The sequence below is a fragment of the Chaetura pelagica genome, unplaced genomic scaffold (genome assembly GCF_000747805.2).
Source record: "Chaetura pelagica isolate M959 unplaced genomic scaffold, ChaPel_1.0 scaffold94, whole genome shotgun sequence".
In the NCBI taxonomy this organism is placed as follows: Eukaryota; Metazoa; Chordata; class Aves; order Apodiformes; family Apodidae; genus Chaetura; species Chaetura pelagica.
The window spans coordinates 1,143,005-1,161,934 of NW_009952881.1; the positions used below are offsets into that span (position 1 = coordinate 1,143,005).

An 18,930-nucleotide genomic window follows, 5' to 3' on the forward strand; every position below is an offset into this window, starting at 1 on the left:
TCCCTACAAGTCCTTACGGTGAGACAGACCTGCTTTTAACCTTTAGGGCTGTGAGGATTAAAATGTCACAGTGCAGCAAATGAGATGTAAGCAAAGGATCAACTCCTCTAGAGTAATGCATCCTGTATTTTTTTTTGTGTTGAGATCTTCTGGATTTCATTTAAATTTCAGATAACCTGTTACCTGTGGATTTTTTATACATAAGGATAGAAATAATTGAATTAAAAATTGGGGAAGTTTGGCATGTTTAAAATATTGATCCAGTGTCCTTCCTCATAGTAGACTGTACCTTTTGAGACACTAAGTAGACTGAAGTGAAAATAATTTTTTCATGGCACTTAGAATTAATTTTCCATAAAGCTTTTAAGAAGCTGAACTTAGTTTCAGAGAAGATGAGGTGCTACTCTGAGATGAATAATACTTCATTGAATTGTAAGAGAAGAAAAACGTTGCCAAGAAGCTTGTCACTGTAAGGAGGTGAAGAAAATTGCAAGGCGAGCACATTATGTGTGCAACATAAAAATTTTAGGATCCTTAGACATTTTACACTGTGTTGTAAGTTTAGTATAAAGATCGCTAGTGAGGAATTTTTTAAATATTTAGGCAATAAGGTAAGTAACTAAACTAGTGTGCATTGCAGCATATATTAGGAGCAATGGAGATTATTTATTAGCTTAGCGATTGCAGGAATAACCCCTTGGTTAGAAATTCCCTGGACAACGATAGTAGGGACTCAAATGTAGCTCCTGTTCTGGCCTCTTGGCCAGAAATGACTAGGTCCTAAAGCATCTACAAAGAAATTAAGTATTTTTTTGACTTCGAAAGGAGAAGTTGGCAGTTTTGTTTTGTTTTCCTATCCTGGGAAACACTGAAAGCCAGAAAGACTTTCTTTTTTCCAGTTGTTTGTAGGTGATGTTACATGAGTTGAACACCTCTTTCATACAATATTAGTGTTTTCAGTAATTTTTACAGATGTATATAAACAATTTGTGCTTCTTTGGTAACACTGTAAAGGTAACTTTGTCTTACTGGGATAGCAGCTGACTTTTGCTGTGCATATCTGTCCTAACATACTTCTGTCAAATTTATCACAGCCTGGAGAATGTGCTTTTGTTGGTATCCTTTCTAAAATAGTAACAAGACCACATAACTTCTCACAATCAAGCAGTATTCATTACTGACATGCATTTTCTTTTCAGAGAAACTGAAAAAGTGGATCAGCATGCTGTTCCCCAAGTCAATCATGTGGACGCCTGTAAAGAGTATGTGAAGGCTGAGGTTGCAGATACAAAAGAAAGCTTTCAAAAATCAGCTGAAATGCTTGGATATGATAAGCATGAAGAGATAAGAAGAGAAAAAGAGGAGGAGGAGCGTTATATCCACAGAAAAGAAACTCTGGCAACTAAGAAGGGAAAGGCTAAGCATGCGTTAAGAGAAGCTGATTCATTATTTCCAGACTTAACGAATGCATCACGGCCCCAAGCAGCTCAGCCTCAGCCAGCTGAGAAGAATGGAACACTTCCTAGTTCATTAAGTATCAACGCTGGCCTAGTGGAGCAGAATGGTACCAGCTCATATAAAAGAGGGCTTGTTCCCAGAACGAATCCAGATAAACAGATGCAAAGAAAAAGTAACATGGCTCAAGTGGAGCACTGGGTAAAAGTCCAAAAAGGAGATACAAAAAGGTTAGTAATAGGGAAATGTTTAAATAGACTGCCAAGTGGCATTTCCTTAAATTAAAGGAAAGGGTTTAGTAGTAGTATATTTAGTGCAAATCAGAAGGAGATTTTACAGAGACAATGTGTAATGAAACTTACTTTCTTGTGTAATGCAGAGTGGTATTTTTCTGGTGCTTATCTCATGGGAAAGTCAATATGGGATTGGCTGATCAAATCCCTTTAATGTTATCACTAGTCTATAGTGTAAATAGAAAAAGTGAGACTAGAGTGCTTTTTCTAAAACTGATTTTAATGGTTGCAGATGTTAAAACTTCTTAAAATTTGCTACAATTAAAAAACTAGAAAGGGAAGTGCGGTTCTCAGTTACCTCTTATTCATAAACAACTACATGATATAAATTATAGATAATAATTTGTTTTCCACTTCAAAGTAAAGAATGGTGATTCATTCACTCCTCTCTATCAGATCACTCACAGTATGTGCGTCACGTTGAAATGTCTCCATATTTTCCTTTAGTTAAGAGATTCTAGGATGTTCCCACGGTCTCCAGGGTTCTCTTTTCCCTTTTCAGTCCCCACAGATTGCATAAAGTGTACCAAGAGCATGCGGTAATACTTTTATAATTTAAAAAATCTGGTAATTGCTTTACTTTACAAGTGTGCAGTCAGATTACCTACCAGTTGAAAAAACGAAGTGATGTAGATGTGCATCTGTTCAGAATGTCACCTTGTGTCAGGTGGCAGGAAGGACACTTGCTGCATGTGAGGATTTTTCAAATATGGGTAACCTACTGAATTATTACCTTATAAATTTGCTAAAATCTAATAATCATATAGAACAATGGGAGACATAAACGTGGTCCTTAGGAGAAAGAAAACATTTTGGGCATTTTTGTAATGTTTATGCAGATTAGCTTTTGTTATTTTGGATCCAATATAAAATGTAAGGCTTGCTAATTCTGTTTGGAAGTCCATTCTTCTCTTTCTTATCTCTTGAACTACCATTAAAGAAGCTTTCATACTTCTCAGTTTTGTTTAACTTTCTTCTAGGCTCTTAGAGCCAGTTTACTTGTGTCTTTTTTTGCTTGGTTGTGAACCAGTGCTTCCCAAGAGAATGTGACTTTAATGAAAAAAAGTACTTGGTATGTTAGTTCTTACATGTGTAGATGTTTTAGTCTAAAATACTATAGAAAACGATTGAACTAATTAGCCAAGGCTTAAGACAATTTCTGTTGCTGTTTTTCACATTGAAAGTATAGGCAGTGAACAGTCTTGACTAGCTACATAACTACAGTTTTCTTCCTAATTACTCTTTCCAGCAAATCAACTGCAGGTGTGTATCCAGTGTAGTGTTAAGCTAAGTGCTGTTGCAGGTGCCAGCATTTTTTCTAGATAAAACCAGCTACCTGTGCGGGAACTGTTAAGTATTCAGTGAAACTTTGCAAGAGTTAATTGCAGTGATGTAACCAAAATCTAATTTAATATATAATTTATTTTTTTTTTACCTTAAGAACATTCTTTATGTTCTATTTTAGCTCACTTGACCTTGTTTTCTTTGTCTTTCCCTGGCAAATGCCATTATATTCTCAGTATGGAGAATAAATCACACGTTGCCTTCCTGAAGATTAATGGATTGATTTTTTTTTAAATGGCACCTTCTCTCGACTTGCTAAGATTGTTGCAGTGCAGTTAACTGATGGATAAAAGTTGTCAAAATGTCTTATTGATTTCAGGATGTAGAAATTTAAGGTAGAAATTATAATTTAATTGATATTTTGTTTTTAGTAAGTATGAGTGGACCATGTAATGCTCCATGTTTGTTGTTATTCCAATGTTACAAATAAAGAACCTCTGAGGATTTAGAAGCCTTTATAATTTTTGAACACAGAATGAGAACAGTTTTATTAATTTCCTGGTATATAAAGCTGCAATGCTTTTCATCAGGATTATTATGACAAGAAAGCTAGTCTTCACACAAATACATCTATATAATTATTTGCAGGGATTGAACCTTTTATATAGATACTTAGATCTTTCAAATAGATATTTTACTTTCCTTTTTTATGAAGGACACAGAACCATTTGCTAACTGGTAAATACTAGCTGTCACTTTGGAGATTCTTGTCTCTTGAGACAGTGAACTGTTAGCTGCACTACAGGTACATCCTATGTAGTCACCTAACCCCTCCTCTGTTCTCAGCAAAGGGGAATACCTGTTAGAGTAAGATTCATACCAGCCTTTGAGAAAGATCTAGAGAATTGGAAGGAGGCTTTCAGGAGATTTTGGTTTTAAGTAATTAAAGGACCATCAAAGAGCAGCTGTCCAGAAATTACTAGTCTTTGTTCCAGTTTCCATGCCTGGATAGTCAGAGTGAATGCATAATTGTAAAAAATCTGCTATTTCTAACAGCTTAGTTGTACTTAAAAAGTTAATCTGGTACGTATGTTTAATATTTCCCAACTAAATGCAGTCATGTTGAGGAATTCCTTGCAAATGCAGTGTTAAACATTTCTTGTTATGCAGAACTTTCCATTCCTTCCTGATTTGCTTAAGGAAGAAACAATATTGGTCTGGTAGTTTTTGAGCATTTCCATGAATGGGCATAGCATTCCAAATAATTCTATTTGTTTTCTTGTGGATGCTTCTCTTCTCTTTTTACAGTATCTTCTGTGTGGTTGCTTCCCATTGCAGACCTTGAATGATTTTCATAGCCAATAATCACATAATATGGTATCAGGCCATTTTTTCACTCTTCTGGGTCTGCTTTCCTTTTTATATTCTTTCTACATCATCATTCAAGACAAGGAGATTCTCAAGAATAGCTGCTTTTGCTCATATTTATTCTTAGTTCTTGAGAAGGCAGTTTCCACAGTCTGTTGTGGACTAATTTGAGTAATCTGGGACATTGTTCCTCCCCTGGGACAGAAATTGATATGTCATCTTAGTACCTATTTTTATATCATGCAAATTATTTTTAAGGGTCTGGAACCTTATGTGGTAGAGATGCCACCTGCTTTAGAGCCCGTCTTCTTAGCTGGTAGTTTCTCCCTACCTCGTATACTGAGGAGCTGCAGCCTGCCTGTATGGAGGCAGCTGCCCCTAAGTTGAGCTTTGAACATGACTTGCTTTGTGCAATGTAATGCCTGTGCAGCTTCCTTCTTTTTTTGTAGCAGACTGATGTATTGCATGAAGCCAGTACTTCCCATCTGCTCACAAACTGCTTTCATCCAGTTTTTAGTTCCTCTCAAGCAAATGCATCCTTTTCTATAAGAAAATTGTGGTTTATTTCCTCCTGCCCCCAAATTCATAGGGCCTTTGTTTTCAGACTTCTTTTGCTACTAAAGATACTAGCTTTTGACTACCAGTAGTTCCTCCTGATTTCAATACTTTACCCTTTCATGCCCAATTAGAAAATAACCATATATGGCATTTTGTGACATAGAGTAGTTTGCCTGTGCCTTCATGAGGGTTCCACTAGGCTGAAGTATAGGAATTAAGCCCTCTTCCTCTTTTTTCTACATAGAAATCACAAAAAGGATCTGTCCTAGCTTCATTCCTTTCTCAGCTGTTCATTCAAAGCATTACACGCTGGAAGTATTCTCAGTTCTTGTTCCTCTCTAGGGAAAACACATTTCTACCAACTGCTTTGATTTTCAAGTGAAAAGAATTGGCAGTACAATACAGAACGTACAGATTGGTGTAATGAGTTAAATAACAGAGATTAGTTGACTACTAAATGCTGATCTTTGAGCCACCTTGGTTCATGCTACCTGCCTGCTTTAGCCTTTGCTGTGAAATTTGAGGTAGCATCAAGGTTCTGTGGCATGGGAGAGCAGAGCTTTTATGAATTTGTGATCCTCCATGTGGCACAGGGCAGTTTTTCTGCTTTCTGACATGAAGAATCCATCCATGTTTCAAGACAGCCCAAGAGTGCCAAATCCTACAAGTAGAAATAGGTGGAAGCAACTACTGAGCAGCAGTTACTGGTGGCAATTCTTTATCTCCTGCTTCTGTTATTTTTGGATGAAGAGCAAAGATGTTCTTTTCCTTACTGCTCTTTCTTTCATGTGGAATTCCTGCAGTTCCCACAACATCAGCTCTCCCTCTCATGCAGAGAGTGGAACCTACCAAATGGAGTGATGAACCTGCTCCAAGTTTCTTAATTTGTGGGTTTTTTTTTTTTTGTTTCTTATCTATTTATTATGTTGTTGCTCTGTAGCAAGTCTAGCAGAATGGCTTTCTGTTTGGATATCCTGAATTGATGGATGAGTGACTGCAAGTACAAAACCTCCAGATGTTTAACTGGAGAATCAGAAATTAGGCAGGTTCTTATGTATGAGGCTGTGGAAAGATTTTTACTTCAAAGTAGACGAGGGAGCCTACTGCACTTTGTCAAAGCTTTTGCCAATTCTGCCTTAACACTTTATCTACTAAAATAATTAATTTCTACAGCTTAACTGCACTGTGGATGCAGTACTGAAGCCAGGATGTAATGCCTCCTTTTATCCTGGTTTATCAATGGGTTTTCTTGCAAAAAGCCTGGTGTTGCTTAAAGCAGTAGAAACAGTATCATCAGGTCAGGTGAAAGTAAATGATGCAGACTAGGGCATTTTGAGCACTTTCTCACCTTTTTGGTTTTTTGCTTCATTCACATGAATAAAAATTATCTGAGATGCTCATTCTGTGATTGGTGAGCTTTCATCTTACACTGTAGGTATTTCTTTTAAGTGAGAATGCATTGTTGTTCGTAAACTGCACCACCTAGTGGTGACCAGGCTTTCAGTGAAAAATATTGAATTTATGGATTTGCTCTTTTAAATATAACAGTAATTACTTTCTTATGGTTCTTGACATTCTTTTTGGTCCAAGTACAAGCTTAGGTAATACTGTTGTCCCTTAGGGTTCTTTTTGATGGGTCTTCCTACTTTAGACACTAAACCAGAACATGTATCTATACTGTATGCATCTTTGCATGAATACAGTGCAATATTTTTGTGCTGGGTAAATTTAATTAGTATTCATTTGTTGATATTTCTGTAAATCTTTAAAAATAACTTTTATGTTGTGTCTCGTAGCTCCTGTGCAAATACCATTAGAGATTTATTTTTCATCAGGTACTTCTGCTCATCCATGTACACTAAAGTTTTCCTTTTCCCTCCTTCTTTACAGCCTCACTTCTGATCAGACTCTTACACGTCAGGGTCCCAATCCACCTTTTCCTGAAAACTATCACACTTTGCCAAAGAATACCAGGCAGCCTTCAGGGAGCTCACCACCACCAAACCGCAATTTGCCGAGTGACTACAAATATGCACAAGATCGTGTTAGCCACTTGAAGATGTCCCAGGAGGAAAGGAAAGCAAATAAGGATGGAACTGTTTGGCAGCTATATGAGTGGCAGCAGAGGCAGCAATTTAAACATGGCAGCCCCACTGCCCCACTTTATGTAAGTTCTTCAGACTTTATTGATCGTGGAAAGTCAAAAAGTTCGTTAGATGTTCCACGATCGATATCTGTTCCACCCTCTCCATCTGATATTCCTCCACCTGGACCTCCAAAAAGCTTTCTCCCAAGGAGACCACATACTCCTGCAGAAAGGCTAACAGTTAAACCATCTGATGAGAGACAGACTGTAGACGTTCCTTTCACTGGATCACCCAGGAAGATCCGAAATCATGCTGTAAAGGTTTGTATACAGTATAACTGATTTAAAGCTATTCTGCATGTGGTGTCATACACTGGTCATTTAATTTGGTCATTTTTCATTGCATCCTTCCTTGTATAAGAAAGATCGTACAAGCTGTAAAAGTTAATGCAGTGAATAATTTTCTCTTTATGTTTCTGATAATTTCAGATTAATTAATTTTTGTTGGTTAGGAGAGGAAGTTTGGTGGTACATCACATTCGTTTGGAATATTTTTATTAAAAAACTGGAAGGCATGTCTTTACTTGAACACTGTGTTCAGTTTTGGGCCCCCCACTACAAGGTGCTGGAGGGAGTCCAGAAGAGGGTGATGAAGCTGGTGAAGGATCTAGAGCACAAGCCTTATGAGGAGCAGATGTGGGAACAGGGGTTTAATCTGGAGGAAAGGAGGCTGAGGGGGGAGACCTTATCACTCTTTACAACTACCTGAAAGGAGGTTGGAGCAAGGTGAGGGTTGATCTCTTCTCCCAAGTAACAAGTGGTAAGTCAAGAGGAAATGGTCGCAAGTTGTGGCAGGGGAGGTTTAGATTAGATATTAGAAGAAACCTCTTCACTTAAAGGGTCATAAAACACTGGAAAAGGCTGCCCAGTGGTTGAATTGCCATCTCTGGAGGTGTTTAAAAGGCATATAAATGTGGCGCTTAGGAACATGGTTTAAGCACTGGGCTTGGTAGAGTTAGGTTATGGTTGGACACAGTGATCTTAAAGGTATTTTTCAACTAGAATGATTCTCTGATTCTCTATATAAAATATACAAATTATAGTGTTTTAGTGTATAGAGTGGAGAGGCAAGATTATAAAATTCAGCAGGATTGGTTGTAGTCTTCAGTGTTTGCCGTGTCTACTTTATCTTCATGTTTTGCTATTGTAATTAGTCCTACAGCTGACTCAGTTTTTAGTTGTGGCTAAAAACACAAACATTTTACATGCATTTGGTAATTTAAGCCCTTTGCAGAGTCCTTATCATTGGAATAACCAAAATCAAATAGTGTTGGTCTGAAACTTTAACCTTCTGCAGAATTTCAGTGTGATTATTTTGTAGTCAGTGTTGTACCCTCTTATTCAGAGGTGACACAGGTTTCCCTAGTCTGTATTCAATGTGGCTCTTCTTGCCTAAGGAAATTTGGAAAATTCAGGATTGAATCAATGCAGAATTTACTTGTCTTGGTAGCTCCTACACTGCAATAAGTGGAAATCAAAGCCTCTGTATTCACCTGATTCTTTGACCTCAACTATGGGCTCTGATGGGGAAAGTATTTCCAAAGAAAGAGACTTGTAAATTCAGATACCAAACATGGGTTTAGGACCATGACTTCGTGTTGCATTCCAGTTTCATGGACAGTTTAAATTTTTTTCCTACTGTATATACATGTAGCTATTAGACGTCCTTCCCCATTTATAGATTTATAATGTTCTGTTAGTGGATGAAATAGTCTAGTGATGTGCAGCACGGGAAGTTATTAGTTTTTTAACTCCTGATTATATTCTACTAGACATTGGTTTCTCCATGTGTAAGTTGAATGGGTATTTCATCCCTTACGAAGGAATGGGCAGAAGTCTTTTCCCTTCCTGTGCAATGTAGCTGGATAAATTTTGCTCAAAAATCTCTTTTAATGTCATAATTGTTTTACCAATATAAGCTAATATAATTTTCTTCACCTATAAAACTTTGATGTGAAACTTCTGTTAAAGTTTCTAGAGAAAAACATTCATGTTTTTATACGTAAGCACACAGCAACATTTTAGATATAAATGATGTCTACAGAAATCTGTAATACTCCCCTCTCCCTGGAACACTTTATGAAATTCCATCCAGTTATACTTAAAAAGAAAAGAAAGCAAAAAAACCCCAGCATCCAGTGAAATTCAGAGACAGGAATAAAAACAAATAATGAGCCATTTAGCCTGCCTTGAAGAAACCATCAAAGGTTGGCATTAAGAGAGATGAAAGCATGGATGTGCCACAGGTTTTCATACTGTAAGCAGAAAGGGGCACATCAAATACGATTGTTTAATAAAACCTGGTATTAATGGAACCCATTGCCACAAGGTGTCACTCATGTCAGTAGCTTAGGGTTCCCTGGCTAAAAGAGGGCATTCACTGTTAGCAGTGAATTACTGTTAGTGTTACTGTGAGCAGTACAAGCCTGCTATTGGGGAGCATAAGCCTGATCTCTCTCTGGGAGAGGTCAGGTGGAAGGGAACTTTATGGATATTTTTTATTTGCTGGAAGCCACTTCGTCTGTTCTGCTGAAGCCCCTTGTGCTCTCAGAATCCACTGATCTGCCCAGCATCACAAATGCTAAATTTGCTTTTGTAATCATCAAAGAATCTGGCTGGCTCATGAATGTTACCCTAATCTAAGCGTGCTGTGAATTCAAACAACAAATTTGTGGCAGAGGTGTGTATTTTCTGAATTCTCCCTGAAGTACAACATACCTCTCACTTGAGACAATCCTTACAAACCTGGCTGTGGCTTCTTACAGAGCTCAACTCACATTGATCGACGCTCTATGCCTGCCATGGGCTACATGACACATACTGTGAGCGCACCCAGTTTGCATGGCAAGTCGGTAAGTTCAGACAGAGTTACTTGTTATTTTGTGTCATCACGGTATTGTAGTTAAGTTTTAAAATCCTGCTGATACCAGAGTAGTTGTATTTTTATTAGTTAAAACATAAATAACTTGAATGAGAACTTAATCCTAACCAGCTCCCAGTAAAGCCTCTAGGAATTTTGCTCTTAGCTGCAATGTGAACAAGGATGAGCTGCCTGTTATTAAGGATTCAACTTTTATTATGTTTATTTGACCAAATGCAGAGTTAATTAAATAATTGCTTAATCATGTCAAGTAACTGCTTTCTGGGCACTGAGGTGAAAAATGTAATTACAGTTACTCTCCCTGAAGACTGCTAATTTCCTCTTTACAATGTGTCTAAATACCTGCAGCCTGAAGAGCTAACATTGCTTCTCATTCGATTAAGGAGACATCAGGCTAAGTTGGCTAGTATACGAAATTACACAATCGCACAATTGCTGCAGCACTTGCCAACTAATTCCACCTATCAGGTCAGCTGCTGCTTGGCTCATCTGTGCCGTATGACATTTTGTGACTCTGCAAATGCTTCGTTAGTGGCATGCTTGAGTCTGTGCTTTCTTGCCCATTTGGTATTCCACAGTTCCCAGGTTATTTGCAGTTTTTCTTTGCTATTGTATTTGTGATAAAAGGTGAGCTTTTTAAGTTATAGGGTACCAGTTACATATGTTTCAAAGTGTTATGCATACTTCCTGTTTATACTATTTCTGAAAATGCTGCATCTTCAGAAATGTGGGTTAAAATATCAGATATGTTTGTTCTAAAGCAAAACCATTTCTTTGTGCTGCTTTCTTTCGTGATGGGGTTGGCTCCCTGTGCCACATGCTGCATCACCTGCAAATTGAAATGCATCAGCCAGTTTGTACATCCATATGAGCTTGTAACTGTGTCAGTTCTGCAGGTGAATGTTGGTTCATACAAGCTCATGGGCATCTTGGATCATCAACAGTGCTCTTGGTTGCACTGAGGTATGAAACTTGTAGATGTGAGATCAAACAGGAATGTACTTACGGAGCTCCTTGGTTCATATCAGTGCCTCAGAAGTGGAGCTGTCTGGGAGTAAAATGTGGTGACTCTTTTAGAAATTGGTGAATTGCTTTGTATTGGTCCAAAGCTAAAGGAACTCTTGGAGTTTGGAAAAGCTGATTTCCTGATTCACCTCACCTACAGAACTATTGCGCTAAGATGGGTGATAGTAACAGGGATTTTTCAAAAAAAGGGCAGACTTTCCAGTCAAGTCCTCAGCCAGACTTACAAGCTAATCAGACAAGACTTGTAAGTGAATACTTCTAAAGAAATGCGAGAGTAATATATTGATTTTATGGCATAAAGGATTTTTCTTTTCTTTTTGAACTACACATTCTCATTGGCTCAAAACTTGAGAAAAGGTATAGTTGTGTTTTTTCTTTTATTCTGAAGTTTAATGTACCCAAGATACAGAATCCTGTCAAAATAGCAGTAAAAATTCTAGGAAATTTGAGGCATTTTTCCTGATTGCAAAGCACATTTGCAACAGTTAAGCTTTATTTTGTTGCGTGTTACAAATGCCTGTTTTGAAGAAAGAAGAAATAACTGTTACGACTTCTGTGCATGCTTTTCTTGAAGCATCTGTAATGAAGATGCTGCTAGATGAATGTCACTATAAGATTAAGCTTATAGCGATTACAGGTGAGCCAATGAAAAATAAGGAACAAGTAGATTGGTGTTGCTTTGAAGACATAATGGATTTTCTAATAATATGAGATCTTTTTCAGTATTTTATTCACAAAACTTCTTTCAGACTTTTCCTGAATAAAGGAATATCTTAAAATGGTATGGAGTGTGATTAAGGGTATTCTAATGATTTTTTATAAAATGGCTTCCAGTTACATCTGACATTCAGTTAGGTACAAGTCTTCTCTTCTTCTCTCAAAGGGACATATTATGCTGGAGGACAACACGGTAACATTTTCAGTGAAGGGGATAGTCAATAGAAATTGGTATTTAAAAAATATCTTTTGAAAGCCTATTATTTCATGTAGTTACATAGCTCATTAGAGGTGGAAAACTCAAATCTGTATGTTTGAAGGGTGGGCATGAAGCAGTAATATTTTTGGGAATTATTTTGCCCACTTTTCATTTGTAAAGAGCAGTATGCTGGTGGAGCAAATGTGCTTTTTAATGTACTTCCTACTCTGCTATTTTATTTTCTCTTTCATCCATTTTCTTATATGTAACCAATCCAGGTATTTTGAAATGGTTTCAAACTTTCAAATACATTGCTTTTTTTTCCCCTATGTACTTACCTGAAGGCGGATGACACTTATATCCAGTTGAAAAAGGATTTGGAGTATTTGGATCTAAAGGTAAGATTTTATAGGAGTCTACTTCCGTTATTATAATTTTAACCCAGCGGTCTTTTGTATATCTTCGTATCTGCAGGTTTTCAAATTATCTTCTGCTCAGAGATGGAAGCTGTGTCTTTCACCATCACTGTTGTGCTTAGAATATTCAGTGTCTTTATAGTAGTAACTATACAATTAAAGTGCAAACTCAGAAAATATAGTTTCTTTGGTTTATAGGAAGGACATGTGTTACTGGTATTCCAGATGAATGGTATTATGTGGGTTTAATGAAATCAGGTAAAAAACTGATTAAAAATGTTTGTCTGTAGTAGCATTTGAACCAGTATTAAGTCAACTCCTCTAGGTAAAAATAAAGTGTGTTTTAATCCAGCTTTTTCCCTTTAAATCTTCTTGAGCTGACTTTTCTCTTGGTTTTATAATATGCTTTATTTATAATGCTTTACTTTCTTGTGCAAATGTGATGGTTAATTAGCACCTGTCATTGTTTTCATACTAATACAGTTAAGAGATCTCAAATGCACCCATTCATCCGTCCATCAGCTGCCCAAATAGTGTTGCCTGATATTTCCTTTAAAAAAAATAATAATTAAAAATATGATATTGAGCATCAAAGCATCTATCTAAACTAAAGTACTTCTCTATCTGGTACACCTGATAATTGGCAATTTGAAAGCAAATCTAGGCTTATTAATATCAGGTTTTGAAGAAATAAAAAGCGTATGATCATTTTGCTTAGCAAAGCAGTTTGCCACTTTCTGTGATGTGTGTGATATATCACCAGATATAAACTATACGGTGTTTCTGAAAATCAAGGTGGAGTGAAATCTAACACCTTGTTACCCTCATCGTATGCATGTCTGTAGTTCGCACTGGTGCCATGGGGTGCCTGTGGGCAACTGATGAGCTGACTGCACCCATTAGTGTGTGTATTTCAATTTTGTTTGATGTTTTAATGGCTGAATAGATAACAAAATATATCAACGGAAAATATTACTAGTACATATTGCACACGTGTAGTGTCACATACATAGATAGAATATTTATCACATAATATATGGGGCATTTATGCTCTAAATGATCAAATATGTAAACCATTGTAATCAATAATATACAAATTTAAAATTCTTTGGAAGTGTTTCACTTCAGGCCTTGTTATTGGTTTGTTCATGGCTTTGTCAAATGTAACTTCATCCCAAGTCATCAGTTGAATTTTGTGACAAATGTCAATTTAAAAGGTCCTGCAATTTGAGAAAATTTAAATAAAACAGTGTTTTGTCCATTATAAACCACCAATTTTCACAGTTAGAGTTGGCCACAGTTTAAGCCTCTGAAAATGTTACACGGTTAGTCAAATTGTTAGGATGAGCTTTTAACTTTTTAGTGGATTCTATCTGGATTGCTTTGTTGCAGCTGTGTTGTCTCCCAGGAGCTCCCCTTGTGCCTTCCTGCAGCCTGTGTAGCACCTGATAAAAGCAGCCAGAAACAGGATTGTATGGGGACTCCTGATCTTTCTGTGAAAATAAACTTAATCATAGAATAATTTGAGTTGGAAGGGGCCTTTAACAGTCATCAGAGCCCATCCAACCTGAACTTGAATTTTTCTAGGTATGGGGCTTCTACCACCTCTCTGGGCAACCTATGCCAGTGTTTCACCACCCTCATCATAAAACATTTCTTCCTTATCTCTAGTCTCTTTCGATTTAAAACCACTGTCTGTCATCCTTTCACTACAGGGCCCACTAAAAGGTTTGTCCCCATCTTTCTTTTAAACTCCTGTTAAGTATTTTAAGGCCACTATTAAGGTCTCTCCAGAGCCTTCTCTTCTTCAGGCTGAACAACCCCAACTCTCTCTAGCTGTCCTCATAGGAAAGTTGTTCCAACCCTCTGATCACTTTTGTGGCCCTCCTCTGGACCTGCTCCAACAGGTCCGTGTTTTTCTTGTGCTGAGAAGTCCTGAGCTGGATGCAGTACTCCAAGTGGGGTCTCTCCAGAATGGAGTAGAGAAGCAGAATCAACTTCCTCGACCTGCTGGCCATGCTTCTTTAGGTGCAGCTCTGGGTACAGTTGGCTTTCTGGGCTGAGTGCACAGTTTGTTCACATCCAGGTTTTCATCCTCCAACAGCCCCAAGTCCTTCTCTGTAGGGCTGCTCCTTTCATCCCCCAGCATTAGCATTTCTGTAATGGTTAGTTCCCTTTCCAAAACTGTAGCAGTCTTACTGCCAAATGTGTTTCCATGAGAATGGTCTGATTTTTCTAACCTAATATTTCTTGGTAACATACTTTCAGTAGTGGTCTGGAGATGTGAAAATTCAAGTCAGGTTGCTGGGAGATTAAAGAGACTATGTGAAACCTGAGAAGGTGTCTTTGTGTTGGTTTAATTTGTGTTTTGCCATTAAATACAAATTACTAAAGCGGTGCCTTGAGTATGAGGAAAGAAGAGTAGCATGCTGGGTGAAACTAAGGAAATTATTGATTTGGTAATGGTGGAATATGGTAAATTCAGTTCTTATTAAGATATGTGGTACCTTTCATTTAAGATACTGAAGGCTTAGATAAAAAGTGTTTTAATTAGAGTCACTCTTTTGACTTTATTGGGCCTTGTATTAGACCCATACTGATTAAACAATTTTAAATAGGACTGAAGATTTTAGACCTGGAGTTAAACGTGGTTTTTTTTTCTCTAAATCCATCCTTTCTGAAGATCTCTCTTCCTAGAGGTTTTGAAATGTAACTTTTCAACATGGAATAATGATTAAGCAATTCACAGTGTAACACATGCCACAGTACTGAAAATTATTACAGTAACTGCTGACACAGCATTTCATAATTTGTCCTTACGTGTTTTGTCCCTCTTGCTCTTACTATTTTATATTAACCTTATTTTTATTAATTAAAAGTTTAAAAATATGATCTAAGAAATATTTTTGTGTTTATATGAAGATGATGTTGTTCAACATTATAGTGTATTGTTATAGCATACATATGAATAAAATAGAAATACTCTAGATATTAACCCATTTCCATAGTTTTCTTCTGCATGCAAGCTAGTTCTGACATTAAAAAAAGTCTAAAAGCTGTTAACTCATACTATGATAATTAATGGTAATTCATGAAGTTCAACAAGGCCAAGTGCAAGGTCCTGAACCTGGGTCGGTGCAACCCTAGGCACAAATACAGGCTGGGGGGAGAATGGCTGGAGAGCAGTCCTGAGGAGAAGGACTTGGGGGTGGTAGTTGATGAGAAGCTCAATATGAGCCAACAGTGTGCACTGGAGCCCAGAGAGTCAACTGCATCCTAGGCTGCATCAAAAGAAGTGTGGCCAGCAAGGCCAGGGAGGTGATTCTGCCCCTCTACTCTGCCCTGGTGAGACCACACCTGGAGTGCTGTGTACAGCTCTGGAGCCCTCAGCACAAGAAAGATATAGACCTGTTGGAGAGGGTCCAGAGAAGGGCCACCAAGATGATCAGGGGGCTGGAGCACCTCTGCTGTGAAGACAGGTTGAGAGAGTTAAGGCTGCTCAACCTAGAGAAGAGAAGGCTCCAGGGAGATCATATAGCACCTTCCAGTACTTGAAGAGGCCTACAGGAAAGCTGGGGAGGGGCTTTTCACCAGAGAAGATAGTGATAGGACAAGGTGTAATGGTTTTAAACTGAGAGAGGGGAGATTTAGGTTAGATATTCAGAAGAAATTCTTCACTATAAGGGTGGTGAGAAACTGGAATGGGTTGCCCAGGGAGGTTGTTGATGCCCCATCCCTGGAGGTTTTTAAGGCCGGGGTTGGACGAGGTTTTGTGAAACCTGGTGTAGTGGCAGGGTTCCCTGCTCATGGCAGAGGGTTTGGAACTAGATGATCTTTAATGTCCCTTCCAACCTTAATGATTCTCTGATTCTATGATTTTGAACTTGCCAAATACCATGCATTGTGGAGGTTTCCTTTAGCAATATTGCCTTTAGATCATGAACTCTATTATTCCTTGGAAATTAGTTGCAATGACTCTATTTTTTCAATTATGACCCAGAGCTATGTAGAGCATGAAAGAAATGGGGTAACTGTATGATATATCATAACCATACATTTTCCTCAAACAGATTTCCACAGTTTTTTTTTTAAACTCTAAAGTGGATAGAGCCTGTATTAGAAAACAAGAAAGGAAGAGCAGAGTAAATAAAAACTCTTGTTTTCCCCACAAGATTCTATGATTACTTTGTAAATAAGGGGAAATACAAGTGGTGAAGGAAGTTTCCCTTTTTGTGACTATGAAATCAAGTTTAAGCAGGCCACAGGAGAGATGGAGTGATACATAGTTTACAAACATGCCCGAGTGGGCTATACAAAATAGGGATGAGGAAGTGTAGGAAAGTTTGTGTCACTAACTTTAACTTTTGCAACCAGTTGAAGCCAAATCTGAGGCCCTCTCAGTAGTTCAGCAGTTGTCTTGCTTCATTCTTCTGCAGTCACGCTGTAGTATCTGAAGCTGTTTAGTTTCTACTGCAGTTAAGAGAGGTTGTTAGTGCAAGCTTGTGTCACATAGATAATGAAGGAAATAGTGCATAGCAGGTATTATGGGTTGAAGGCTAAGTGTCACCAAAATAACTCCTTTCACTGAGTTTTAGCTTGGTTGCTCAGATTATCAATATATTGCTCGTGGTGCAAGAGTTACTACATATTACATGACAGAAAATGTCTTGCTAGAATTTCCAGCACTCTGGAAACTGCAATTGGGCAAGCCTGAGCAAATCCTGTTTTGTGTTGTGTGTTTGTATGTGTGTTTTGCTAAAGTAGCTAAGTCTTATGGTTGGATGTGCAATGTACCCACAATATAACAAGAGAAGTAGATATCAAGTTGTAGGTGCTGTACTGGCAAATTATATAGACCATAAACCTCAAGGACTGGTATGACATAATGTGATTACTGCTGCTTATGGAGTTTTGAGTTGTAAGGTTTGGCGGTTTTAATTTTTACATCTATAACAAACTGTTACTAAACTTTTGTTTGAAACAGATAGAAAATAATGGACCTCTGATCAACATGATATACAAAGTGCTAAAGAACTCAGCACAAGGGTTACTATCCGGTATACATGTAAGACTGCTTGCATCAGAAGTGTGCTCATCCCATTGCTTTTAAAATAGCAGTCAATGTTTACATATTCTGGCTTTTACAGGTGTCTTATGGTAAACAGTAAAGTTTTCTGTAAGACTTCTTTTCTTTTCTTTCCCCCCTTTCACAGTCTGTATGCAAAAATTATGGCTGACCTCTGTGTATGGTTTCATTTTATCGTGTTTTGAAAATTATTGTGCCAAGTAGTGATTCCTCTGTGTAATTTTGAAAGTGTGAAAGCATGCAAAATCTTCATTATGTTCTCATGTTCACTGCTTGACAAGTAACAAATTCTTTACAGTTCTGATTCTGTAGTTAAAAATATCCCAAAAATCTGTAGGCTGTGTTTTTTGTGTTAATTCTTTTGATTTGAAAAAGGCTTTTGCTTTCTCTTTGTTTGCAGCTAATTAAATATGCAAAATTATTACTTTGACATGCTAGTATTTATACTTCTGTTTAACAGTTTGTTACTGTTATGCATAGGATTTAGCATTTAACTAATTCCATTAATATTTTTGAAAGAAAGGATTTTTTCTTACATAAACCACTTCATTGTTGACAAAGAAAATATCAAAAAATTGAAAGTTCTGAGAGGCAGTAAATGCTTTTGATTTTGGTGGTGGGGAAATAACATTTCACCCTATGAAAACACATGGTAAGTCTTTGAATGGAGTCTGTGAATTGGAGACAGTGAACATAAATGATAACCATACTCTTCTGTCTTAAACCTACCTTTTAATTTTAATATATTATGTGTATATGGGAAGCTTCATGTAACATGTTAAGTAAGAAACTGAGGTTTTGTCAAAGGTTTATCCACACTTACAGTAAAATGTATGTAGCTTCAAGAGTAGAGATTGCAAGTCAGAGTCAGTGTAAAAGCAAACTACTACTTGTAGTGCAAAAAAGACAACATTTTATGCTCTTACATTAAAACTTTTGCTCTTATATTGTTAAATACAATATGTAGATGACTTTTGCTTCATACACTCTTGCCTGGATACAAATAGAAAAATATTGTAGTTCTAAACATCAGTTGTTTCTTTGCAAGGTAGTATTTGCTTTATTGGATCTTTAAAAATGTTTTGAGCTAATAATATTAAGTCATTAGATTTTAAGGCTTTTAAAAACTATGTGGTTAATTATGGTAATATTATAATGTCATTCTCTGAATGTCATTTATTCACAGAAAGAGTCCCATATAGACAGTGGAAATAATAAAACTTTTCTACAAAAATAACCTTGCCTTTATTCTAAAGTGCTGTGAAGGTTGGAAATATAATATCATACAGCTTCTGTACTGATTGAAAAAACTTAGTTTTGTGAGAAGATTATCTTCTCACCAGAAACTGAATATGAATTGAGTGATTTATGGAATGAGAGATTTGTAATATTTTAAATATGTTGAAATAGATTAATTACATTTAATTCCATGATACCAGTTTTATAGCAGTCTGTTTCTAGTAAGATTCACCCGTATTATGGAAGAGACTACCCCTTGTAG

At 37.1% G+C, this 18,930-nt stretch overlaps 1 protein-coding gene across 1 annotated transcript in view; it reads left to right on the plus strand.

Annotated features, from left to right (window-relative positions):
• PLEKHA7 (pleckstrin homology domain containing, family A member 7) overlaps positions 1–18,930 on the plus strand; it is a 93,629-nt gene that overhangs the window by 63,492 nt on the left and 11,207 nt on the right. Inside the window, exons 8-11 of the mRNA XM_009995397.1 lie at positions 1,200–1,685; positions 6,849–7,365; positions 9,870–9,956; positions 12,272–12,325. Coding sequence (XP_009993699.1) covers positions 1,200–1,685; positions 6,849–7,365; positions 9,870–9,956; positions 12,272–12,325 — 1,144 coding nt within the window. The remainder of the gene's footprint in view (positions 1–1,199; positions 1,686–6,848; positions 7,366–9,869; positions 9,957–12,271; positions 12,326–18,930) is intronic.